At 43.0% G+C, this 23,380-nt stretch overlaps 2 protein-coding genes across 2 annotated transcripts in view; one reads left to right on the forward strand and one right to left on the reverse strand.

Moving 5' to 3' along the window:
- LOC144500377 (uncharacterized) overlaps window positions 1-23,380 on the forward strand; it is a 417,466-nt gene that overhangs the window by 353,653 nt on the left and 40,433 nt on the right. The gene's annotated exons all lie outside the window — the stretch shown is intronic.
- The window catches only part of slc68a1a (solute carrier family 68 member 1a), a 57,016-nt gene that overhangs the window by 21,170 nt on the left and 12,466 nt on the right, over window positions 1-23,380 (reverse strand). The window contains exons 2-3 of the mRNA XM_078223156.1: window positions 12,071-12,354; window positions 6,433-6,512 (exon numbers count right to left, since the gene is read on the reverse strand). Coding sequence (XP_078079282.1) covers window positions 6,433-6,512; window positions 12,071-12,232 — 242 coding nt within the window. The 5' untranslated portion in view covers window positions 12,233-12,354. The remainder of the gene's footprint in view (window positions 1-6,432; window positions 6,513-12,070; window positions 12,355-23,380) is intronic.

The following is a 23,380-nucleotide window of genomic DNA, read 5'->3' on the forward strand; positions in this document are numbered from 1 at the left end:
AGATACAAAAGCCAGGAGCCAGACAAGCACAGAGAAATTACGTAATTATTTTAACATAGTTGACAACTTCATTCTCTGGAGAATTTAAGCTGCTTATATTAAAAAGGATTTCCAGAATGAACTAATAAATCAATTAAACTTGTAAAACTTGCAAGTGGTGAGAAGGAACATTCTGTTTTAGTTTACAAGCAAATAAAAATTCAACTGTTCAAAAATTGCATGCTCAAAACTAAGTTCACTTTTATCTCTCAACTAGAAATATTCAAAATTGATGTGGGGTGGCACGGTGGTACAGTGGTTAGCACTGCTGCCTCAAACACAATGACCCGGGTTCAATTCCGGCCTCGAGTGACTGTGTAGAGTTTGCACATTCTCTCGGTGTCTGTGTGGGTTTCCTCCGGGTGCTCCAGTTTCCTCCTCGAGTCCAAAAACGTGCGGGTCAGGTTGATTGGCTATGATAAATTGCCCCTTAATGTCACGGGGATTAGGAGGGTAAATATGTGGGGGTTATGGGGGATAGGACAGGACCTGGGTGGGATTGTTGTCATTGCTGACTTGATGGGCCAAATGGCCTCATTCTGCACTGTAGGGATTCTATGATTCTGTGAGATTAATTCAGTTTTTTTTTTTTCCTCTAGACATTTGAGAATCTCAAACATGGTGGTGTGCTTCTGTGTTTGTTCTTGTACCTCTGTAGAACTGGGCTGCATTTGTCTTCATCACCTCTGCTCCCTTTTAGATAGCACCAGGTCAGAAACCACTCTCAGGTTGACTGAGAGTGAGCTGATATTTGCCAGAACTCTGCTAATTTTACACTTGACATCAGTGTGGCATCAGACTTGCCGCATTGTATACCAATGCCTGACTTTTCTAAGGCCCAGTAGCTTGGCAAGATTAGGTACACTGGGGGATGTGGCAGTGTTCAAATTGTACACAAAGCTTTCACACTGGCATTTTTGATATGTGTACAACACTTGGTTTTAAATATATTTGGCAGCTTGCCAGAAGGAAAAAAGTGCAATAGTAGCATTCTGTCAGTCAAATGAAAGCCCTTTAGAAATTGCCAAGTACATTCCATTCACTTCACGTGAAGCAAGGAACATGGAAAGGTTTCAGCTGCTGCTGTTTTTCTTGCCCTCACTCATTCACTGCACTTCCTAATTTGTTTTATTCTGAATCTCTTTCCTGCACATTGCATATTTCAAGTCATGTACAATTTGTATTTTATTTGTTCTTTCACAGGACATGGGCTTCACTGGCTATGCCAGCATTTATTGGCCATCCCCAATTGCCCTCGAGATGGCGGTGGTGAGCTACCTTCTTGATTTGTTGCAGTCGATGTGATGTAGGTACACCCACAGTGCTATTAGGGAGGGAGTTCCAGTGACAGTGAAAAGACAGCAATATCCTTTCATAGAACATAGAACAGTACAGCACAGAACAGGCCCTTCAGCCCACGATGTTGTGCCGAGCTTTATCTGAAAGCAAGATCAAGCTATCCCACTCCCCATCATCCTGGTGTGCTCCATGTGCCTATCCAATAACCACTTAAATGTTCCTAAAGTGTCTGACTCCACTATCACTGCAGGCAGTCCATTCCACACCCCAACCACTCTCTGCGTAAAGAACCTACCTCTGATATCCTTCCTATATCTCCCACCATGAACCCTATAGTTATGCCCCCTTGTAATAGCTCCATCCACCCAAGGAAATAGTCTTTGAATGTTCACTCTATCTATCCCCTTCATCATTTTATAAACCTCTATTAAGTCTCCCCTCAGCCTCCTCTGCTCCAGAGAGAACAGCCCTCGCTCCCTCAACCTTTCCTCATAAGACCTACCCTCCAAACCAGGCAGCATCCTGGTAAATCTCCTCTGCACTCTTTCCAGCGCTTCCACATCCTTCTTATAGTGAGGTGACCAGAACTGCACACAATATTCCAAATGTGGTCTCACCAAGGTCCTGTACAATTGCAGCATAACCCCACGGCTCTTAAACTCCAACCCCCTGTTAATAAAAGCTAACACACTATAGGCCTTCTTCACAGCTCTATCCACTCGAGTGGCAACCTTTAGAGATCTGTGGATGTGGACCCCAAGATCTCGCTGTTCCTCCACAGTCTTCAGAACCCTACCTTTGACCCTGTAATCCACATTTAAATTAGTCCTACCAAAATGAATCACCTCACATTTAGCAGGGTTAAACTCCATTTGCCATTTTTCAGCCCAGCTTTGCATCCTATCTATGTCTCTTTGCAGCCTACAACAGCCCTCCACCTCATCCACTACTCCACCAATCTTGGTGTCATCAGCAATTTACTGATCCACCCTTCAGCCCCCTCCTCTAAGTCATTAATAAAAATCACAAAGAGCAGAGGACCAAGCACTGATCCCTGTGGCACTCCGCAAGCAACCTGCCTCCAATCCGAAAATTTTCCATCCACCACCACCCTCTGTCTTCGATCAGACAGCCAGTTACCTATCCAATCGGCCAACTTTCCCTCTATCCCACACCTCCTCACTTTCATCATAAGCCGACCATGGGGGACCTTATCAAACGCCTTACTAAAATCCATGTATATGACATCAACTGCCCTACCTTCATCAACACACTTAGTTACATCCTCAAAAAATTCAATCAAATTTGTGAGGCACGACTTGCCCTTCACGAATCCGTGCTGACTATCCCGGATTAATCTGCATCTTTCTAAATGGTCGTAAATCCCATCCCCAAGGACCTTTTCCATCAATTTACCAACCACCGAAGTAAGACTAACCGGTCTATAATTACCAGGGTCATTTCTATTCCCTTTCTTAAACAGAGGAACAACATTCGCCATTCTCCAGTCCTCTGGCACCATCCCCGTGGACAGCGAGGACCCAAAGATCAAAGCCAAAGGCTCTGCAATCTCATCCCTTGCCTCCCAAAGAATCCTAGGATATATTTCATCAGGCCCAGGGGACTTATCGACCTTCAGTTTATTCAAAACTGCCAGTACATCCTCCCTCCGAACATCTATTTCCTCCAGCCTATTAGCCTGTAACACCTTCTCTTCCTCAAAAACATGGCCCCTCTCCTTGGTGAACACTGAAGAAAAGTATTCATTCATCACCTCACCTATCTCTACTGACTCCATACACAAGTTCCCACTACTGTCCTTGACCGGCCCTAACCTCACCCTGGTCATTCTTTTATTCCTCACATAAGAGTAAAAAGCCTTGGGGTTTTCCTTGATCCGACCCACCAAGGACTTCTCGTGTCCCCTCCTAGCTCTCCTGAGCCCCTTTTCCAGCTCGTTCCTTGCTAACTTGTAACCCTCAATCGAGCCATCTGAACCTTGTTTCCTCACCCCTATATAAGCTTCCCTCTTTCTTTTCACAAGACATTCCACCTCTTTCGTGAACCATGGTTCCCTCACTCGGCCATTTCCTCCCTGCCTGACAGGGACATACCTATCAAGGACACCCAGTATTTGTTCCTTGAAAAAGTTCCACTTTTCATTAGTGCCTTTCCCTGACAGTTTCTATTCCCAACTTATGCCCCCTAATTCTTGCCTAATCGCATCATAATTACCTCTCCCCCAATTGTAAACCTTGCCCTGCCGTACGGCCCTATCCCTCTCCATTGCAATAACAAAAGACACCGAATTGTGTTCACTATCTCCAAAGTGCTCTCCCACAACCAAATCTAACAGTTGGCCTGGTTCATTTCCCAGTACCAAATCCAATGTGGCCTCACCTCTTGTCAGCCTATCCACAAATTGTGTCAGGAAACCCTCCTGCACACACTGCACAAAAACTGCCCCATCCGAACTATTTGACCTACAATGGCTCCAATCAATATTTGGAAAGTTAAAGTCCCCCATGACAACTACCCTGTGACCCTCACACATATCCATAATCTGCTTAGCAATTTCTTCTTCCACATCTCTATTACTATTTGGGGGCCTATAGTAAACTCCTAACATCGTGACCGCTCCTTTCCTATTTCTAACCTCAGCCCATATTACCTCAGCGTGCAGATCCCCCTCGAAGTGCCTTTCCGCAGCCGTTAAACTATCCTTGATTAACAATGCTACTCCTCCACCTCTTTTACCAGCTTCCCTACACTTACTGAAACATCTATACCGCGGAACCATTCCTGTCCTTGTTCTACCCACGTCTCCGTAATGGCCACAACATCGTAGTCCCAAGTACCAATCCACGCCCCAAGTTCATCTACCTTGTTCCGGATGCTCCTTGCATTGAAGTAGACACACTTCAACCCACCTTCCTGTCTACCGGTACCCACCCTTGACCCTGATACCTTCCCCAATACCTCACCACCCTCACTGACTTCGGGACTACAACTCCTTTTCCCACTTTCAAGTCAGGAAGGTGTGTGACTTGGGAGAGGAACTTCAGAGGTAGTGATACTCCCATGTGTCCACTGCCGTTGTCCTTCCAGGTGGTAGAAGTCATGAGTTTGGAAGGTGCTGTCAAAGGAGCCCTAGGGAGTTGCTGCAGTGTATCTTGTAGATGGCACACACTGCTTCTACAGCGCGAGGGAGATTTAAGGTGCTGGATGGGGTGCCAATCGACTGTGCTGTCTTGGATGGTGTCGAGCTTAATGTTGTTGGAGCTGCACTTATCCAGGCAAATGGAGAGCATTCCATCATGCTCCTGACTTGTGCCTTGTAGATGGTGGACAGGCTTTAGGGAGTCAGGAAGTGAGTTACTCAATGCAGAATTCCCAGCCTCTCCATCAGTACCTCTGAATCACAGTCATTAGGCTTTGCGAGGGGGCATGGGTTGAATTCTAACGCTTTCTTCCTCTTGCCTCTCCCCCCACCACCTCCAAACAATTGCTGATGAAGCGCCTAGACTTTCCTGGACTATAAAAGGCTGCTTATTTAGCAGAGTCATCTTGCAGAGGCTAAAAATTCAATAACAACTTTAACAAAAACTATAACAAACTAGTTTATGCCCAAAGGAATCTGCAGTGCTGAGCTGCTGCAGCAGACCATCAATCACCATTATAAAATAAATTATGAATAAAGTAGGATAATAGTATGCAAAATGTCCTTGACCATTAATGGTAATAAAGCCTTAAGAAATGCACTCAGACTAGAAAAACAAGGCCAAAATAGCTCAGCAAAAAAACAAGGTACCTGCTGGAAAGAATAAAAAGTCAGCCTTTTGAATTTGGACACATTTCTACATCGACTGTACTCAAGTAAACAGGAGAAATTGATGATGTTTATTATAACAATACACATGCTCTTGACATGCACGAAAAGGACAAGCAAAAACACATATGGAAAGTAAACGTGACTTTGGAGTTTGATTTTACATGAATAACTTTTATAGATTTTACTTAAAACAACAGCTTGTATTTTTTTATTTACAGTTTGTTACTTCTCACAGGGATACTAGATGCTCAATAGTAGGTAGCCATTGTTAGAATAGGAGCAGTAACCAGGAAGCGCAGTGGAGGGCATGCCCGTCGACATCAATAGTGACCAAGTAGAAATGGTCGAGAGTTTCAAGTTTTAGAAACATAGAAAACTACAGCACAAAACAGGCCCTTCGGCCCCACAAGTTGTGCTGAACATATCCCTACCTTTTAGGCCTACCTATAACCCTCCATCCTATTAAGTCCCATGTACTCATCCAGGAGTCTCTTAAAAGACCCTATTGAGTTTGCCTCCATCACTAGGTACCCAGTTCAACAACCATCTGTCCTGGTCCCCCCATGCCGACGGTATAGTTAAGAAAGCCCACCAACACCTCTACTTTCTCAGAAGACGCAGGAAATTTGGTATGTCTGCTACAACTCTCACCAACTTCAACTGATGCATTCTTTCTGGTTGTATCACAGCTTGGTAGAGCTGCTGCTGTGACCGCGAGAAACTACAAAGGCTCGTGAATGAAGCCCAGTCCATCACTCAAACCAGCTTCCCATCCATTGACACTGTCTACACTTTCTGCTGCCTCGGAAAAGCAGCCAGCATAATCAAGCACCCCGGACATACGCTCTTCCACCTTCTTCCGTCGAGAAAAAGATACAAAAGTCGGAGATCACGTACCAACCAATTCAAAAACAGCTTCTTCCTTGCTGCTATCAGACTTTTGAATGGACCTACCTCGCATTAAGTTGATCTTTCTCTACAACCTAGCTATGACTGTAACACTACACCTTCCACTCTCTCCTTTCCTTCCCTATATGGCATGCTTTATCTGTAAAGCCTGCAAGAAACAATACTTTTCACTGTATACAACTACATGTGGCAATAATAAATCAAATCAAAAAAAGGTTCACAAAGCAACAATTCCACATCAAAGCAGCATTGTGTAAAATAAGCTCAACTCTCCTGCTGAGATTTTGCTGTGGTGAATCCAGTATAAAGTGCACACGGTTTCTCCATTAAACAGAATGGCCATTATTACTTACTGATGTGTGCTCAGAAATGAGCGATCACTAAGCCATCCAAATAGTGGATCATTAAGACTGTTCCATAGGAGAAAAATGGTCTGAAAGGAAAAGAAAATGCAAATTAAGACAGAAGAAAACAAAGCAGCAGCAACTAATAGCGAAGAGAGCCAACTAAATAATAAAACTGATCTGATTGGAACTGGAGAGAATCCTGATGAGCGGCTGACATAACACCCTCAATACTGATTGTTTAATGCTAACAGTTAAAGTATTACGGTCATAGGTCGTCATGATAAAATTAGCCACAATATTTTGTTTCACTCTTTCATTCTTCTGACAATGCTGTCAAAAATCCATGATATCTGAAATTAATGACAAGGCGTGCAACACAGATGAGCTTCTGATATACATCAATGTCCTTTGGTAGCACAGAATCCAAATATGCTGAAACAGGCTGTCGGAGCTTCTCATCTCTCACTCATCAGGACAAATGTAAGAATGCCAAACTTCAACCATCACAACAATTTATATTACAGGCGAAAGGCCACTGATTGGTTGGTTGGCAAGTTGACTCCGATTGGCTAGGGTGCTGTCATGATATTTGGCAAGTTTGTACTTGTCCTGATGAGTGCAAGACAAAAAGCTTCAGCAACGCGTCTCTTTGTTGAGTGACATACATCAATGTCCTGGACTTGGGAATAGGAGCCACGACTTCTTAAAAATGTAGTAAACCATGAGGATTGTGCCAGATTTTGCGAAGACATGGAGAGACTGGTGAAATGGGCAGACAAAATTTAACCCAGTGTGAAGTGATTCATTCTGGTAGCAAGAATGAGCAGTGTTTTTAGGAGTCAGTCTTGGACATGATCTTTTAACCGAAGTATTTGTGTTTTGTTTCTGGTCAATGGTGACCCACAGAATGTTCACGGTAGAGGAATTAGGCAACACTGGGTAAGGTCATGGGGAGATGATGAAACTTGTTAGAGATTGTCATTACATGCCATTTGCTTACAGAATAAAAAGCACTATACTTTAAGTATGTTGTCTGTTTCACACATGCAATATTAGACCATTCAGGATCTTGTATATTTCAATCAATCAAGACATCTTTCATTCTTCTGAACTCCAAACACCTTTATGCTGCAGGTATATGATTTGTAGTTGCTCCAGGACACTCCCAAAGATGGGCAACAGTGGAGCAGTTAGCATGAGAGTCAATGCTAGCAATGGCATTTGATATCCTTGAGACAGAGAAACAAACTCAAATCAGTTATTTTCTGCTATGAAAAAGGCAAACTTGGGAACAAAACAGACTTGTCCTGGTCACTTCCCTATAAATAAAAACTGCACCTTAAATATAATAAACCCACAGCAGAATCAATACAACATTTTAATAGAAATATTTCCTTTCTTCTAGTGGAGAAAAAAAAACCGCTTTGCTTATCAGTTAAGATTGGTTGTGTGTGTGTCTGTGTGTACCCAGCAGTCTGTCTGTCGCACTGCAAAACATTCCTTGCAAAAGGTGCCAGGGGAAGGCTACATTATCAGTCAGCAAAGTTAAACAATTTTCATAAAATTAATAGAAATTGGACAACAAAACTTTCCGTCCAAAGTGGCTTTCCAGCTCATTTTCTGATGCAGCCGTCCTTCTTAGGCAACAAAAACAGAAAATGCTGGAAAATCTCAGCTGGCCTGACAGCATCTGTGGAGAAAGAGTAGAGCCAACGTTTTGAGTCTGAATGACCCTTCGTCAGAGCTGAAGACAAGGAAAATAGGACGAGATTTACACCGAGGGCAAGGGAGCAGGCTGTAATGGATAGGGATAGCATAGACAGAAGGACAAACGGAATGCAAGTGGTGATGATAAAGGTTTGGGACGGTGCTGACAGCATCCATTAAGAGATCGGAATGTGTAAATGGCAGAAGGTGCAGATGGCTCTTCTGGGGGGGGGGGGTGAAACAAGATGGAAAGCGAGATTTTAGAAGTGGGAAAAAATATAAAGTAATAAAAATGGATTAATAAGATGAAAAGAAGAAATTAAGTAAAATAAAATAAAATGGAGATGGAATGGAGGTGAAAGAGAATTCAAACTCTGAAGTTGTTGAACTCAATGTTCAGTCTGGAAGGCTGTAATGTGCCTTATTGAAATACGAGGTGCTGTTGCCCAGTTTATGTTGGGCTTTTTGTTTTAGATTCTAGCCAAAACAGTATTTTGCCTTTATCTTAGTGTCCTTCTTAGGCACCTTGTCCAAGCTTCAGAAGGGAGACTAAGTAATTACTCTTGCTCAGAAATAAATTTAACAGAATCTCAAATCTATTAATGGGACAAAATAAACCCCTTAATCGCCAAAATATTCCTGCAGTTGCATTAAAATACCCAAAGTGCTTAACAAATAAACATTATCATCAAATAATATATTTGATAATATATCACCGATTAGCACCGTGGTTACCACTGCTGCCTCACAGCACCAGGGACCCAGGTTCAATTCTGGCCTCGGGTCACTGTCTGTGTTTGCACATTCTCCCCGTGTCTGCGTGGGTTTCCTCCAGGTGCTCCAGTTTCCTCCCACAGTCAAATGATGTGCGGGTTAGGTTGATTGGCCATTCTAAATTAACCCTAGTGTCAGGGGGATTAGCAGGGTAAATGTGTGGGGTTACGGGAATAGGGCCTGGGTGAGATTGTGGTCAGTACACACTCGATGGGCTGAATGGCCTCCTTCTGTACTTTAGGGATTCTATAACAGAAGCACAAAAATATGAAATAAAAGTAAATTACTGCAGATGTTGGAATCTGACAGCATTGGGAGAGAGAGAGAGAATAGAGCTAATGTTAAGGGTCATCCAGACTCGAAACGTTGGCTCTATTTTCTCTCCACAGATGCTGTCAGACCTGCTGAGATTTTCCCACATTTTCTGTTGATCATATTATCATGTTCCTGTCCTATGTTTTTTCCACTGTAGAAAATTCAAACAAGTTACAAAATGAATTTCCTGAATTTCTTGAGATTACACACATTGTCTATAAAAGCAGGATCACAGCCAGCTTACTGAAAGTGCAGATATGGTTAATGTTCAAACCATGCTCACGTATACTGTAACTATGCTCCAAGTGGAGGAAAGCATGTAGACTAGTAGCCAGAGACGCCAAGATTCACAACAGTGACTGTCCTTTTTGTTCTGTACAGGCAGATCTTTAATGGTTCAAATGAAGCACAAGATTGTGCTGAGAGGCACAGGTCCAATTGCATGTAGAACAATGGAACACATCAAATAAAGAATACAAACATAGGCAGTATATGACCATCTGGCCCCTCTCGCCAGCCCTGCCATTTGATAAGATCATGGCTGATCTGTTGTGTTTCAAGTTTCACATTCCCATCTACCCTGATAATCTTTGATTGCCTTGCCTGACAAAACTCTATGTACCGCCATCTTAAAAATATCCAACGATCCCACCTCCACCACCTTGTGAGGCAGAGTTCCAAAGTTGCACAACCCTCAGAATATTCTGCTGTCTCGGTCCTAAAAAGGGTGACTCCTAATGTTAAAACAGTGTCTCCTAATCCTGGACTCACCCACAAGTGGAATGATCTTTTTCACGTCCACCTTATCAAGACTATTCAGGATCTTGTATATTTCAATCAATCACCACCTCTCACTCTTCTACACCCCAGAGCAAACAAGCCCAATCTGTCTAACCTTTCACCAGACAAACTGCTCATTCCAGGTATCAATCTAGTAAACCTCCTCTGAACCACCTCCAATGCACTTACATCCTTCCTTAAATAAGGAGACCAAAACTGCACACATTATTCAAGATTTGGTCTCACCAATTCCCTGTGTAACTGAAGCATAACATCCTTACTTTTTAATAAAACCAAATTACTGCGGAATTTGGAATCAAACAGAAAATGCTGGGAAATCTCAGCAGGTCCGACAGCATCTGTGGAGAGGACAGAGCTCATTTTTCAAGTCTGGATGACTCTTCGTCAGGATAGCAGTCCATTAGCATTATGATGGCCATGAAAAACATGGGAGATCATCGATAGGTCTCTCTGTGGGCTTCGTGGAGTACAGGCTTCCTTATTGAGCGAGTGGAGGTTTGCCAAATAAGAAGTGGACAGTGGGGGCTTACAAACCTGCTGCTCAAACAGGAGTGGTGTCGAGGGTCCTGAGTTGTTGACTGACGAACTGTAAGCCACGGGTGCAGCCCTTCTCTTTGCTAAACAAAGGGTCTTTGGTGATGGGAAACTGACATCAGGCCGAATTACTACATTGGCGACAAGGAGAATTTTCTTTTCTCCATCTCTCCCTCCAAACAACCTCCATAAGTCAAGAATCTACTCCGGTAAGAAAAGGCCATTATGCCTTTTTATGGGAAACTTGAACCCTATGATAGCAGCAGGGAATACCAAGTCCAACATACTGGAGCGCATGTGTAGAATGAGAGAAAATACAATTTTTTGAACTCCTTTCCATTGCTGTAAGCAGCAATCAAGTTGCAAACTGTACTAGATTATCCTTGTACAGATTTGTGAACGATTACAAGGTCGCTCAGTTGTCTTGCAAATTATAATAATGTGAAGTAAAGACAGAGGCTGAATAGACAAATAAGTACTATGAAAGTTCTGTAGCCTGTAACTACCCACCTTCCCCAGAATTATTTTAAACACATTACTGACAAGTTTATCTCTGTCACAGCATTCAAAATGAGTTCATTTTTTTCCATTCTGCATAGCCAAGTTATATTTAAGAAAGAGCAAGTGAAGGGGTTAAAAATATATTCCAAACATTTTACAATTACTCTTTACAAAAATGTCTTCAACAAACCCCATCAGATGATTGATTAAACTTTGAAACTTGAATTTTGTTTCCGTTATTTTCTAATCCTTTGAAGGGAAAAATGAATCACTAGATTTAAAAAGATCTGAAGTTACATTTGTTTACATCATGCTATACTTAATATTCAAACTGTCCAGGTGTTTTTCAGAATGACGCTGCTTACAACATTATTGTACTTCAAATCCATGCCATAAAAGGGAACAAAGACAAAATAATATATTTGGCTTGTCAGAGGACACTATAAATCATTTTTAAAATATAGTCTACAATGCAAACTTCATTCATAATCTGAGTGGATCTGCAAAATTTCTCACTTTAAACAAATGCAAAGGAACGTTCGGATTCAGAACAAGTCTGGACTCTCATTTTGAGACACAATCTTTATTTCACCGACAGAACCATCCACTGAAGTAGAAATTGCAAGTATTTCCGAAACAGATTATTGATAATCAATTAAAAGAAATGGAGTTTATATTGTTGGAAGAATAGCTTATGTTGCTGAACACTGCAAGTTGCAAAGGCTAGAGTGGAATAAAATAGCCGATAATAACCAGAAAATTAAATTTTACGGAATATTGAATTCCCTCTGCTCACAGATCTGAGCAATCAATAAAGGAAAAGCTACACTTACCATTTCACTTGCTGCAATGCACAATTCTCAACACTAACAGGCATTGAAAACATTCTGTTAAACCTTTAAAGCTGATTGCACTGGAAGACTAACAGCTGCGATCGTATAATGCAAGTGCTGATAGAAAGGTTATGGGTTAGCAGCCAAGTAGAACTTAAAAGCGTACAAGAGGTACTCACCTCACCGATCCAGAAGGATACTTTATCAATTTTGTAAACAGATACAAACGTATCTACGTAATACAGGAGGAACACATTATGCAGAATGGAGACAAACAGAGACAAGGAACCATACAGCACTGCTGTAGGTATGTCCGGGCAGTTCACTGGTCTGATTCCCATGACTTCAGCAGTCCATTGCACTGTAGTTCAAGCCTCGTCACAGTCATTTCACTTGTCTTTGGCAGTGAACTCTTGTAATTACGACAATGGACAAAAGCTGCCAATCCGAGGTCAGCGATAAACTGCAATCCAAAGATAGCAACATTAGTATATTCATCAGAATTTAAAAAGTCTACCCGACAATATAACACAAAACGTAAGCTGTTATATTCCCCAAAATGAAAGACCAGTTCTCCTCCTCTCTATGGTTTCTCATATTATAATAATACGGCATAGCTGTTCCTCCACTTGCTGAATAAAATAGTACATATTGCATTTGGATTATAAAGTGAATGGAAAATTGTGGTTTGCATTTCACGCACAGTTTAACAGATGGAACATAGAAATTACTTTTTTGTTTAAACACCAAAGTAAATTGGCTATTCTAGCAAGTTTTTCTCCCTTAATGCTTAAAGTCACCGTGTGGGCAGGTAACGAAGCCCACAACAAAAGTGAAGTGATAAAACTCTCAGTTTCCACTTGGATAATTTTGCAAAAATGCAGAGTGCTAAACACAAGCCATTCATAGCATTTAAAATTACAAATGCTCTCCCATCAGTTCAGTTGCTACTGTAACTCTCATTCACACCTTTGTTACCTCCACACTTAACTATTCCAATGCACACCTGACTGTCTTGTCCTACCAAACATTTGAGGTAATCAAAACTCTGCTGCCCTCAACTTAACTTGCAGTCTTACTCAGCCATTCGCCATGCAATAGATGGCCTACATTAGTATCTAGTTAAGTAACACCTCGATTTTAAAATTCAAAGCTTCATTTCCTATCTCAGCTCCTTCCTATTTGGGATGTCCTTCCTGCAGCACACACCACCCCCCTCTCCCCCCACCCCAATATTCTCTGCACTCTGCCAATTGTAGCCTCAAGTACTCCAGGTTTTAACTTTTGACCTTTAACTGTTAACCATCAACTGTTGAGACCCTAAACACTGGAATTCCCCCCCCCCCCCCGCCACACCAAAATCTGTCTCACTACATCTCTTTCTTCCCTTACAACATCCATAAAACTTACCTTACTGACCAACTTTTGATCACCTGTCCTAATATTTCCTTGTGGTGAGGTGTCAAAATCTGTTTGATCACAGAATTCCTGGAACAAACGGGGGCCATTTGAGTCTGCACCAACTCTCCAAAACAGCATCTGACCCAGGTCCAATTCCCCCTCCAACCCTATCCCCTTTACCCCCACCTTTACTATGGCTAATTCCCCTAACCTACACATCTTGGGACTCTAAGGGGCAATTTAGCAAGGCCAAACCACCTTTGGACTATGGGAGGAAACCGGAGCACCCGGAGGAAACCCACGCAGATATGTGGAGAACGTGCAAACTCCACACAGAGTCACCCGAGGCCAAAATCGAACACAGGTCCTGAGCACTGCGAGGCAACAGTGTGAACCATTGTGTCACCCACACTTGTAAAGTGCCCTGGAGTGTTCATGAACCCCACTGATGTTCAGTGCAAGGGCATCCTAAAATCCAGTAGGGAAACTTGGGACGCCAGTTCTTAGACAGTTTATTTTTGCAATTTGCAAAAAAATGATTCGAGATGAAACCCTGTGTAAATTATTCAAATAGCAAAACATTGATTAAACTTTAAAACACACAAGACAGACAATAGCAAAGAACATTTACAGTTCAAAAATGGTTACCCAGACAGTATACTTAAATTATACCCCCCCCCCCCCGAAAAATCTAAATCTACTTTCTTAAAGTAAGTCGTCTCACAACACCAGGTTAAAGTCCAACAGGTTTATTTGGAATCACGAGCTTTCAGAGCGCTCGAAAGCTCGTGGTTCCAAATAAACCTGTTGGACTTTAGCCTGGTGTTGCGAGACTTCTTTCTTACATGCTGAGAATAATCCTCCACAAAGCAACATCCCATAGGTTTTAACACCAAGCCAAATCCAGCAACTAATTACACACAGGACCTGTAGTTTTCATTTGGGGGCCTTCTCCTAACTTAATGTAAAATTTATGGGGGTCCAACACACAAACTCTTCTGCTTTTTTCACAACAGCGTGGCTCGAGGGAAAAAAAACTTTGCAAACTGGGCATGGCTATGATCTGGGCTATTAGTCTGCTAGGTTCCACTTCGCTTAAAAGTATTGATTTCACCCTGCTACTTGTCTAATCTGCATCTCAAATCCTCAGTACAGCTATATATCTACCGTTACAACTGATTACTTCATTTCATTCCAACTTCCTAACAAAAAGGTGCTAAGTGCAAGTTGTTGATCACAAATCATGAAAAAAAGTTAATTCATTTTGTTTTTACACCAAACACACCATTTATCAGTGACAAATATATAGGTAAAAAAAGGATACAGAAGTTAAAATTGGATTGCATTACGATATGCCAGTCAAATCACAGGAACAATCCATCACACAAGTTTCTGAAACACCCTCAGTATCAATGTAAAATAAGAGCAAAGACAAGAAAAGGCTCTTCATCTCAGTATTCTGGTAAGCTGCTGAATTCAAAAGTCACTGATATCCAATTATGCCAACCTAGATGTTTCAGAGATTGTCACAGCAGATGGGGTAGATGACATTTGCTGTCAAGGGATGCTAATGGGCATGACATTCCTCAGTACCTTGCCTACAACAGATGTTAGGCCTGGAGCAGTGCGCACAAGGACATGTAGTTTCACAACCCCACTTTCAAATGGGTGACATGAACAAACTCCTGTTGAATGTCAAATATTTGAACAGGTTTTTAAAAATGTTTCATAAACCTTTCAATCATAGAGAATCATAGAATCCCTACAGTACAGAAAGAGGCCATTCGGCCCATCGAGTCTGCACCGACTACAATCCCACCCAGGCCCTACGCCCATATCCATAAATATTTACCCACTAATCCCTCTAAACCTACGCATCTCAGGACGCTAAGGGGCAATTTTTAGCATGGCCAATCAACCTAACCCGCACATCTTTGGACACATCAATGTCAGAGGAAATTCCAGGAAGCCATGTATACTTTCACGAGTGCATAGCTGTGTATTTCAATTTTCTTCTTCTGCAGTTTGAAGCTATAGATTAACTTTTTATCAATCTACCTACATAGTAAAGGTAAAATTCTACACAGATGTGTCCTCTACTTAGACATAGTTCTGACAGTCAAAAGGGTATAACACCTTTCCCCATCTATCTTTCTACTCTGGGAGGAAATATCCCAAAACATGTTTTTGTCTCACTCAACTTAATCTTATTGCCAAAGCTCTGTACAACATAGTCCGACTATGTGCTTACATGAAGAAATTTCAACAAGAAAACCACAAGGGATAAAAATTCTATTAACTGAAATGTACTTGTGCTGTCTAAGGCTGACAGATACGTTTTTCTCTAACAGCCTGCAAGGGGATTTTCTCAGAGCTTCCCTCTGGAGGGTCTTGTATTCAGCTGATTTCAGCGAACACAAAGACTTGCAAAGACACTCTGCAGTTAAAGACGTTCCTTATTTGACCAACACGTATTGGGAGAGAGATAGCCAGGGGATTCCAACTTCTCTCTGACGTTACATCACATGAGCACGACAGATATATATTTCCAAAGATTCGATCTTCCTGCCCAACCTAGATGGTCCTAATACATTTTATTTACTTTGGCCAATAGCATTCTACCTTGCAGCAGAATTAGGAATTCATTGGTCAACCGAACCCAGAGGTTCTCCCCCTCCCTAGAAACCTTACCTATGCAAATCTGGTAGGTTCAAGAGTTGCTTCTAACACCTGCAGTCTTGGGAATGCGAAGGGAGTCATCTTTTTCATTTGTTTTCTGTCCCTTCATCAGTGAAGGCTGAATATGTCTATTCATTGCAGCTAGAAGCTGACTCCTATTCAATTTCAAAAATCTTAGTAACTTGTAGCTGCCTGGCCTGCCCCTGATAATAGGGTATATGCGCTTTGCTTCATTGTTCCAAAAGAATGCGGTCTGTCTAATTAAGCTTATTTCCCATTATGCCTAGGGGTAAATTGCTTGTTGGCCAAAGCTCACAAGAAAATACAAAGTTTAAATCTATAATACTTCTTCAAAAATGATATATATGTGTTTATACAGACATTTGTATAATATATAAGTGAGGCGCATTGTGATACCTATAAGACACACTGTGATCCCTATTTTAAACTAATCTACTTTGTTTTAATAGTCCTCAAAAAGCAAGAGTTTCTGTACCCCTTGCTACACAGCCCAAACAAACCTTGAATAAGATGAGGACATTACTATTCAAGACAAGTGTGATACTATTTTAAGATGTTCAGGTATTGAATATTATTTACGCAAGGCAAACTCCCAGCATAGTAATTGGCACAACGTTTTAGAGAAACAGAGAAGCAGTATTATCTTTAACATCCCTTCTGCCTTAAGAAAAACAAAAATCTGGATCCTATTTAGACTGTGTATCTGGATAAAAACCATGCATATTTTTCATTAATGCACTGCACTGCAATTAAACATTGCCTCAAAACCTTTTCTAAACCTAAATGACCCCTAGCCATTGGATAATGCTCCAGTCTGGAGGATTATGTTTTTTTGAAATTAACCAGGATGTGGGCAACACAGTATTTATTGTCAATCCCTCCAGGCAACTAAAGACAAAGAACATGGTCAACCACAGAGTTTGGGGCTGGTGTCACACGCAGGCCAGACTGGGCAGGAATTGATACAAAGACAGATCCAGCAGTTTCTATGTTTAGTTTTGGAGGAAGGGGTGGGAAAGAGAGATTTGATTTCTTGAGACCTGGGCTGCTAATCCTGGAAGGTAACCATTCCTGGCTCTCCTATAATTAATTGACACAACTTGGAATAAATATGATCACCAGTTTAATCCCACACTGCAATGCATGGGGAAAAAAAAGAGAAGCTTTTGAAAAAAAATGAAAGGCAGCCTATTTTTCTATATTATTGACAGGTCCACTTTCCTCGCAAGACCTCACTGCACTGTGCAAGTGAGAAGAGCATAATATCTCAGGTTTTCTCCTAATCCAATAAAGTTGAAAAATAGACTTGGGAAGGGTGAAACAGAAAATGCTTTCATCCAGTCACTTGGATATAGATGACAAGTAATTCATCGTCAGAATACAGTCTTTTCACCTCTGGGATCAAATTCAGTCCAACCAGATGGATTGCAGGAATGCACATCTCCTGTCTTCAAATTTATACAACGTGATTTGGGTTATCAGGTCCCAGTGGGTATCTGGCACCAGATAGGCAACTTCGAAGGAACCACAAGAATTACTGTTGTAAAAAATAGAAAATGCTACATCGAGGGCAGTAGGTGATGCTATCACCTTCTGGAGTTTAAACTATAACGTCTAAAATATTATAGTTTAGGAAAAACATGATTGCCACCAATTTTTAAAGGTGCACCATAGAAAGCATCCTTTCCTGATGTATCACAGCTTGGTACGGCTCCTGCTCTGACCAAGACCACAAGAAACTACAAAGCATTGTGAACATAGCCCAGTCCATCACGCAAACCAGCCTCCCATCAATTGACTCTGTCTACACTTCCCGCTGCCTCGGAAAAGTACCCAGCGTAATCAAGGACTCCACACACCCTGGACATACTCTCTTCCACCTTCTTCCGTCAAGAGTGGCACGGTAGCACAATGGCTCGCACTGCTGCCTCACAGAGCCAGGGACCCGGGTTCGAGTCCCAGCTTGGGTCACTGTCTGTGTGGAGTTTGCACGTTCTCCCCATGTCTGCGTGGGTTTCCTCCGGGTGCTCTGGTTTCCTCCCACATTCTGAAAGACGTGCTGGTTAGGTGCATTGACCCGAACAGGTGCCGGAGTGTGGTGACTAGGGGAATTTCACAGTAACTTCATTGCAATGTTAATGTCAGCCTTACTTGTGACCAGTAAATAAACTTTAGACTTCAAGAAAAAGATACAAAAGTCTAAAAACACAAACCAACCAAGGAGGTCGGTCACCAGTGGTGTGCCCCAGGGATCTGTTCTGGGACCCTTGCTGTTTGCCATTTTCATAAATGACCTGGATGAGGAAGCGGAGGGATGGGTTGGTAAGTTTGCCGACGACACGAAGGTTGGTGGGGTTGTGGATAGTCTGGAGGGATGTCAGAAGTTACAGAGGGACATAGATAGGATGCAAGACTGGGCGGACAAGTGGCAGATGGACTTCAACTCAGATAAATGCGTAGTGGCCCATTTTGGTAGGACAAATGGGATGAAGGAGTACAATATAAAGGGAAAGACTCTTAGTACGGTAGAGGATCAGAAGGACCTTTGGGTCCGGGTCCATAGGACTCTGAAATCGGCCCCGCAGGTGGAGGTGGTGGTTAAGAAGGCGTATGGTGTGCTGGCCTTTATCAATCGAGGGATTGAGTTTAGGAGTCCGGGGATAATGATGCAGCTATATAAGACCCTCATCAGACCCCACTTGGAGTACTGTGTTCAGTTCTGGTCGCCTCACTATAGGAAGGATGTGGAAAAGCTTGAAAGGGTGCAGAGGAGATTTACAAGGATGTTGCCTGGATTGAGTGGCATGCCTTATGAGGATAGGCTGAGGGAGCTCGGCCTTTTCTCCTTGGAGAGACAAAGGATGAGAGGAGACCATGTTGAGAGGCATAGATCGGGTGGACTCAGAGGCTTTTTCCCAGGGTGGAAATGTCTGCTACGAGAGGACACAGGTTTAAGGTGCTGGGGGGTAGGTACAGGGGAGATGTTAGGGGTAGGTTTTTCACACAGAGGGTGGTGGGCGAGTGGAATCAGCTGCCGTCAGTGGTGGTAGAGGCGAACTCAATAGGGTCTTTTAAGAGACTCCTGGATGAGTACATGGAGCTTAATAGGATGGAGGGTTACAGGTAGGTCTAGAAGGTAGGGATGTGTTCGGCACAACTTGTGGGCCGAAGGGCCTGTTTGTGCTGTAGTTTTTCTATGTTTTCTAACCAACTCAAGAACAGCTTCTTCCCTGCTGTCATCAGACTTTTGAATGGTCCTATCACATATAGCTGATCTTTCTCTTCATCCTAACTGTAACTGCAACATTACATAGAACATAGAAAAACTACAGCACAAACAGGCCCTTCGGCCCACAAGTTACGCCGGTCATGTCCCTACCTACCTAGGCCTACATATAGGCTTACCTATAACCCTCAATCCTATTAAGTCCCATGTACTCATCCAGAAGTCTCTTAAAAGACCCCATCGAGTTTGCCTCCACCACCATTGACAGCAGCCGATTCCACTCACCCACCACCCTCTGACTGAAAGACTTACCCCTGACATCTCTGTACCTACTCCCCAGCACCTGTGTCCTCTCGTAGCAGCCATTTCAGCCCTGGGAAAAAGCCTCCGAGAATCCACCCGATCTATACCTCTCAACATCTTGTACACCTCTATCAGGTCACCTCTCATCCTTCCTCTCTCCAAGGAGAAAAGACCGAGCTCCCTCAACCTATCCTCATAAGGCATGCCACCCAATCCAGGCAACATCCTTGTAAATCTTCTCTGCACCCTTTCAATAATTTCTACATCCTTCCTGTAATGAGGCGACCAGAACTGAGCACAGTACTCTAAGTGGGGTCTGACGAGGGTCTTATAAAGCTGCATCATTATCTCCCGACTCCTAAACTCAATCCCTTGATTGATGAAGGCCAGCACACATACGCCTTCTTAACCACCTCCTCTACCTGCGAGGCCGATTTAAGAGCCCTATGGACCTGGACCCCAAGGTCCTTCTGATCCTCTACACTGCTAAGAGTCTTACCCTAGATATTATACTCCTTCATTCCATTTGACCTGCCAAAATGGACCACTACACATTTATCCAGGTTGAAGTCCATCTGCCACTTCTCCGCCCAGTCTTGCATCCTATCTATGTCACGCTGCAGCTTCTGACATCCCTCCAAACTATCCACAACACCACCAACCTTTGTGTCGTCGGCAAACTTACCAACCCATCCCTCCACTTCCTCATCCAGGTCATTTATGAAAATGACAAACAGCAAGAGTCCCAGATCCCTGGGGCACTCCACTGGTGACCAACCTCCATTCAGAAAAAGACCCATCTACAACCACACTCTGCCTTCTGCAGGCAAGCCAGTTCTGGATTCACAAGGCAACAGCCCCTTGGATCCCATGCCCTCTCACTTTCTCGAGAAGTCTTGCATGGGGGACCTTATCAAACGCCTTGCTGAAGTCCATGTAAACCACATCTACCACTTTTCCTTCGTCAACGTGTTTAGTCACATTTTCAAAGAACTCCACCAGGCTCGTAAGACACGATTTGCCTTTGACAAAGCCATGCTGACTACTTTTGAACATATTAAACTTCTCTAAATGTTCATAAATCCTGTCCCTCAGGATCTTCTCCATCAACTTACCAACCACTGAGGTTAGACTCACCGGTCGGTAATTTCCTGGGCTATCCCTATTCCCTTTCTTGAATATAGGAACCACATCCGCAATCCTCCAATCCTCCGGAACCTCACCCGTCTCCATCGACGATGCCAAGATCATTGCCAGAGGCTCTGCAATCTCTTCCCTCGCCTCCCACAGTAACCTGGGGTACATCCCATCCAGTCCCGGCGACTTATCTATCTTGATGCTATTCAAAATTTCCAACACATCCTCTTAATGTTGACAAACTCAATCTTCTCAGTCCGCCGCAATCCTGTAGTACAGCCACCCAGGTCTTTTTCCACCGTGAATACCGAGGTAAAGTATTCATTAAGCACCTCTGCTATTTCTTCCGGTTCCGTACAGACTTTCTCACCTTCACATTTTATAGGTCCTATTCCTTCACATCTCATCCTTTTACTCTTCACATATTTATAGAACGCCTTAGGGTTCTCCTTAATCTTACCTGCCAAGGCCTTCTCGTGACCCCTTCTGGCTCTTCTAATTTCCTTCTCAAGTCCCTTCCTACAAGCCGTATACTCTCATCTAGATCCCCATCAACGCCTAGCTCTCTGAACCTATTGTACGCTTTCCTTTTGACTAGGTTCAGCACTGCTTTCAGCACTGCTTTCGTGCACCACGGTTCCCGTAACCGACAAAACCTCCCTGTCTCATCGGAACGTTGTCATGTAGAACTCCAGACAAACAATCCTTGAAAATCTGCCACCTTACTTCGGTGCTTTCCCTCGAGAATACCTCCTTCCAATTTACACCTCTAATCTCCTGCCTGATGGCTTCATATTTCCCCTTACTCCAGATAAACACTTTCCTAGCTTGCCTGCTCCTATCTCTTTCCAATGTTAGCATAAAGGAGATAGAGTTATGATCACTATCCCCAAGATGCTCCCCCACAGAGATCCGACACCTGTCCAGGCTCATTAGCCAGTACCAGATAGAGTACAGCCTCTCCTCTTGTAGGCTTATCCACATGGTGTGTCAGGAAACCCTCCTGAACACACCTCACAAACTCCTCCCCATCCAAACCTCTTACCCTAGGGATATTCCAATCGATGTTTGGGAAATTAAAGTCTCCCATCACGACAACCCTGTTATTACTACATCTCTCCAGGATCTGTTTCCCTATCTGCTCCTCAACAGGCCTGTTACTATTGGGTGGCCTATAGAAAACACCCAAAGTTATCGACCCCTTCCCACTCTGAACTTCCACCACAGAGACTCCAGAGACAACCCCTCCACGGCGTCCACCTTCTCTACAGCTGTGACACTATCCCTGATCAGCAGTGCCACTCCCCCCGCTCTTCTGCCTCCCTCTCTGTCCTTTCTGAAACCCGGCACCTGAAGTATCCAGTCCAGTCCCCTTGCGTTCTGCACCCTTTTCTTTCCTTCTCTCCTATGTACTCTATGAATGGTATGTCTTGTCTGTATAGCTCGCCAGAAACAATACATTTAACTGTATCCTAGTAGATGTGACAATAATAAATCATTTGAGTGGGAGGGTGAGCTGTGAGGAGGATGCAGAAATGCTTCAGCATGATTTGGACAGGCTGTGTGTGTGGGCATATGCATGGCAGATGCAGTATAATGTGGATAAATGTGAGGTTATCCACTTTGGTAGTAATAATTTGAAGACAGATTACTTGAATGGGTGTAAATTGAGAGAAGTGGATACTCAGCGAGACCTTGGGTGTCCTTGAGTATCAGTCACTGAAAGTAAGCATACAGCAACAGCAGGCAGTAAAGGCGGCAAATGGTACGTTGGCCTTCATAGCAAGAGGATGATTATGGGGATAGGGATGTTTTTCTGCAATTGTATAGGACATTGGTGAGGCCATACTTGTGTGCAGTTTTGGTGTCCTCACTCGAGAAAGGATGTCCTTGCTATAAAGGGAGTACAGCGAAAGTTTACCAAGCTGATTCCTGCGATGGCAGGTCTGTCATATGAGGACAGACTAAGTTGGGTAGGATTATGTTCACTGGAGCTTAGAAGAGAGACAGGGGATCTTATAGAAACTATAAAATTCTAACAGGATTAGACAGGTTAGATTCAGAAAGAATGTTCCCAATGGTGGAGGAGTCCAGGACTAAGGGTCATAGTATGAGGATAAGGAGTAAACGTTTTAGAACTGTGAGGAGAAATTTCTTCATCCAGAGGGTGGTGAATGTGTGGAATTCACTACCACAGAATGTGGTTGAGGCTAAAACATCGTCTAATTTCAAGAAGAAATTAGATATAGCTCGAGGGGCTAAAAGGATCAAGGGATATGGGGGAAGGGAATCAGGATATTGAATTCAATGATCAGCCGTGGTCAAAATGAATGGCGGAGCAAAATCAAAGGGCCTAATGGCCTTCATTGGCTTCTAGTTTTATGTTTCATACTTTTCACTGTGACAATAATATACCAAATAAGGCATGCCATAGTGGAGTCGACCAAGCACCAAAAACATGAAAGCGTTTTAATTTCCCACAGCTGATACCTTCCTTGCCTTTATGAGCACAAATAATCACTAAAGAAAATCTTCCCCAAGAGCATTCTCTCACAATCTCCACCCCCCCTAGCTCCACGCTTCACAGATACTGGTTTGATAATCTCCTGTGCTGCTTCTGCATTCAGGGCAGCATTAGAAACTAAAAGATCATTGGAGAAGATCTTAAGCAGTGAAGGAGTCATCTGGCCATTCTCCAACATTACCACAGGGAGTTTTTGCA

The sequence above is a fragment of the Mustelus asterias genome, chromosome 11 (assembly GCF_964213995.1).
Source record: "Mustelus asterias chromosome 11, sMusAst1.hap1.1, whole genome shotgun sequence".
NCBI lineage: Eukaryota > Metazoa > Chordata > Chondrichthyes > Carcharhiniformes > Triakidae > Mustelus > Mustelus asterias.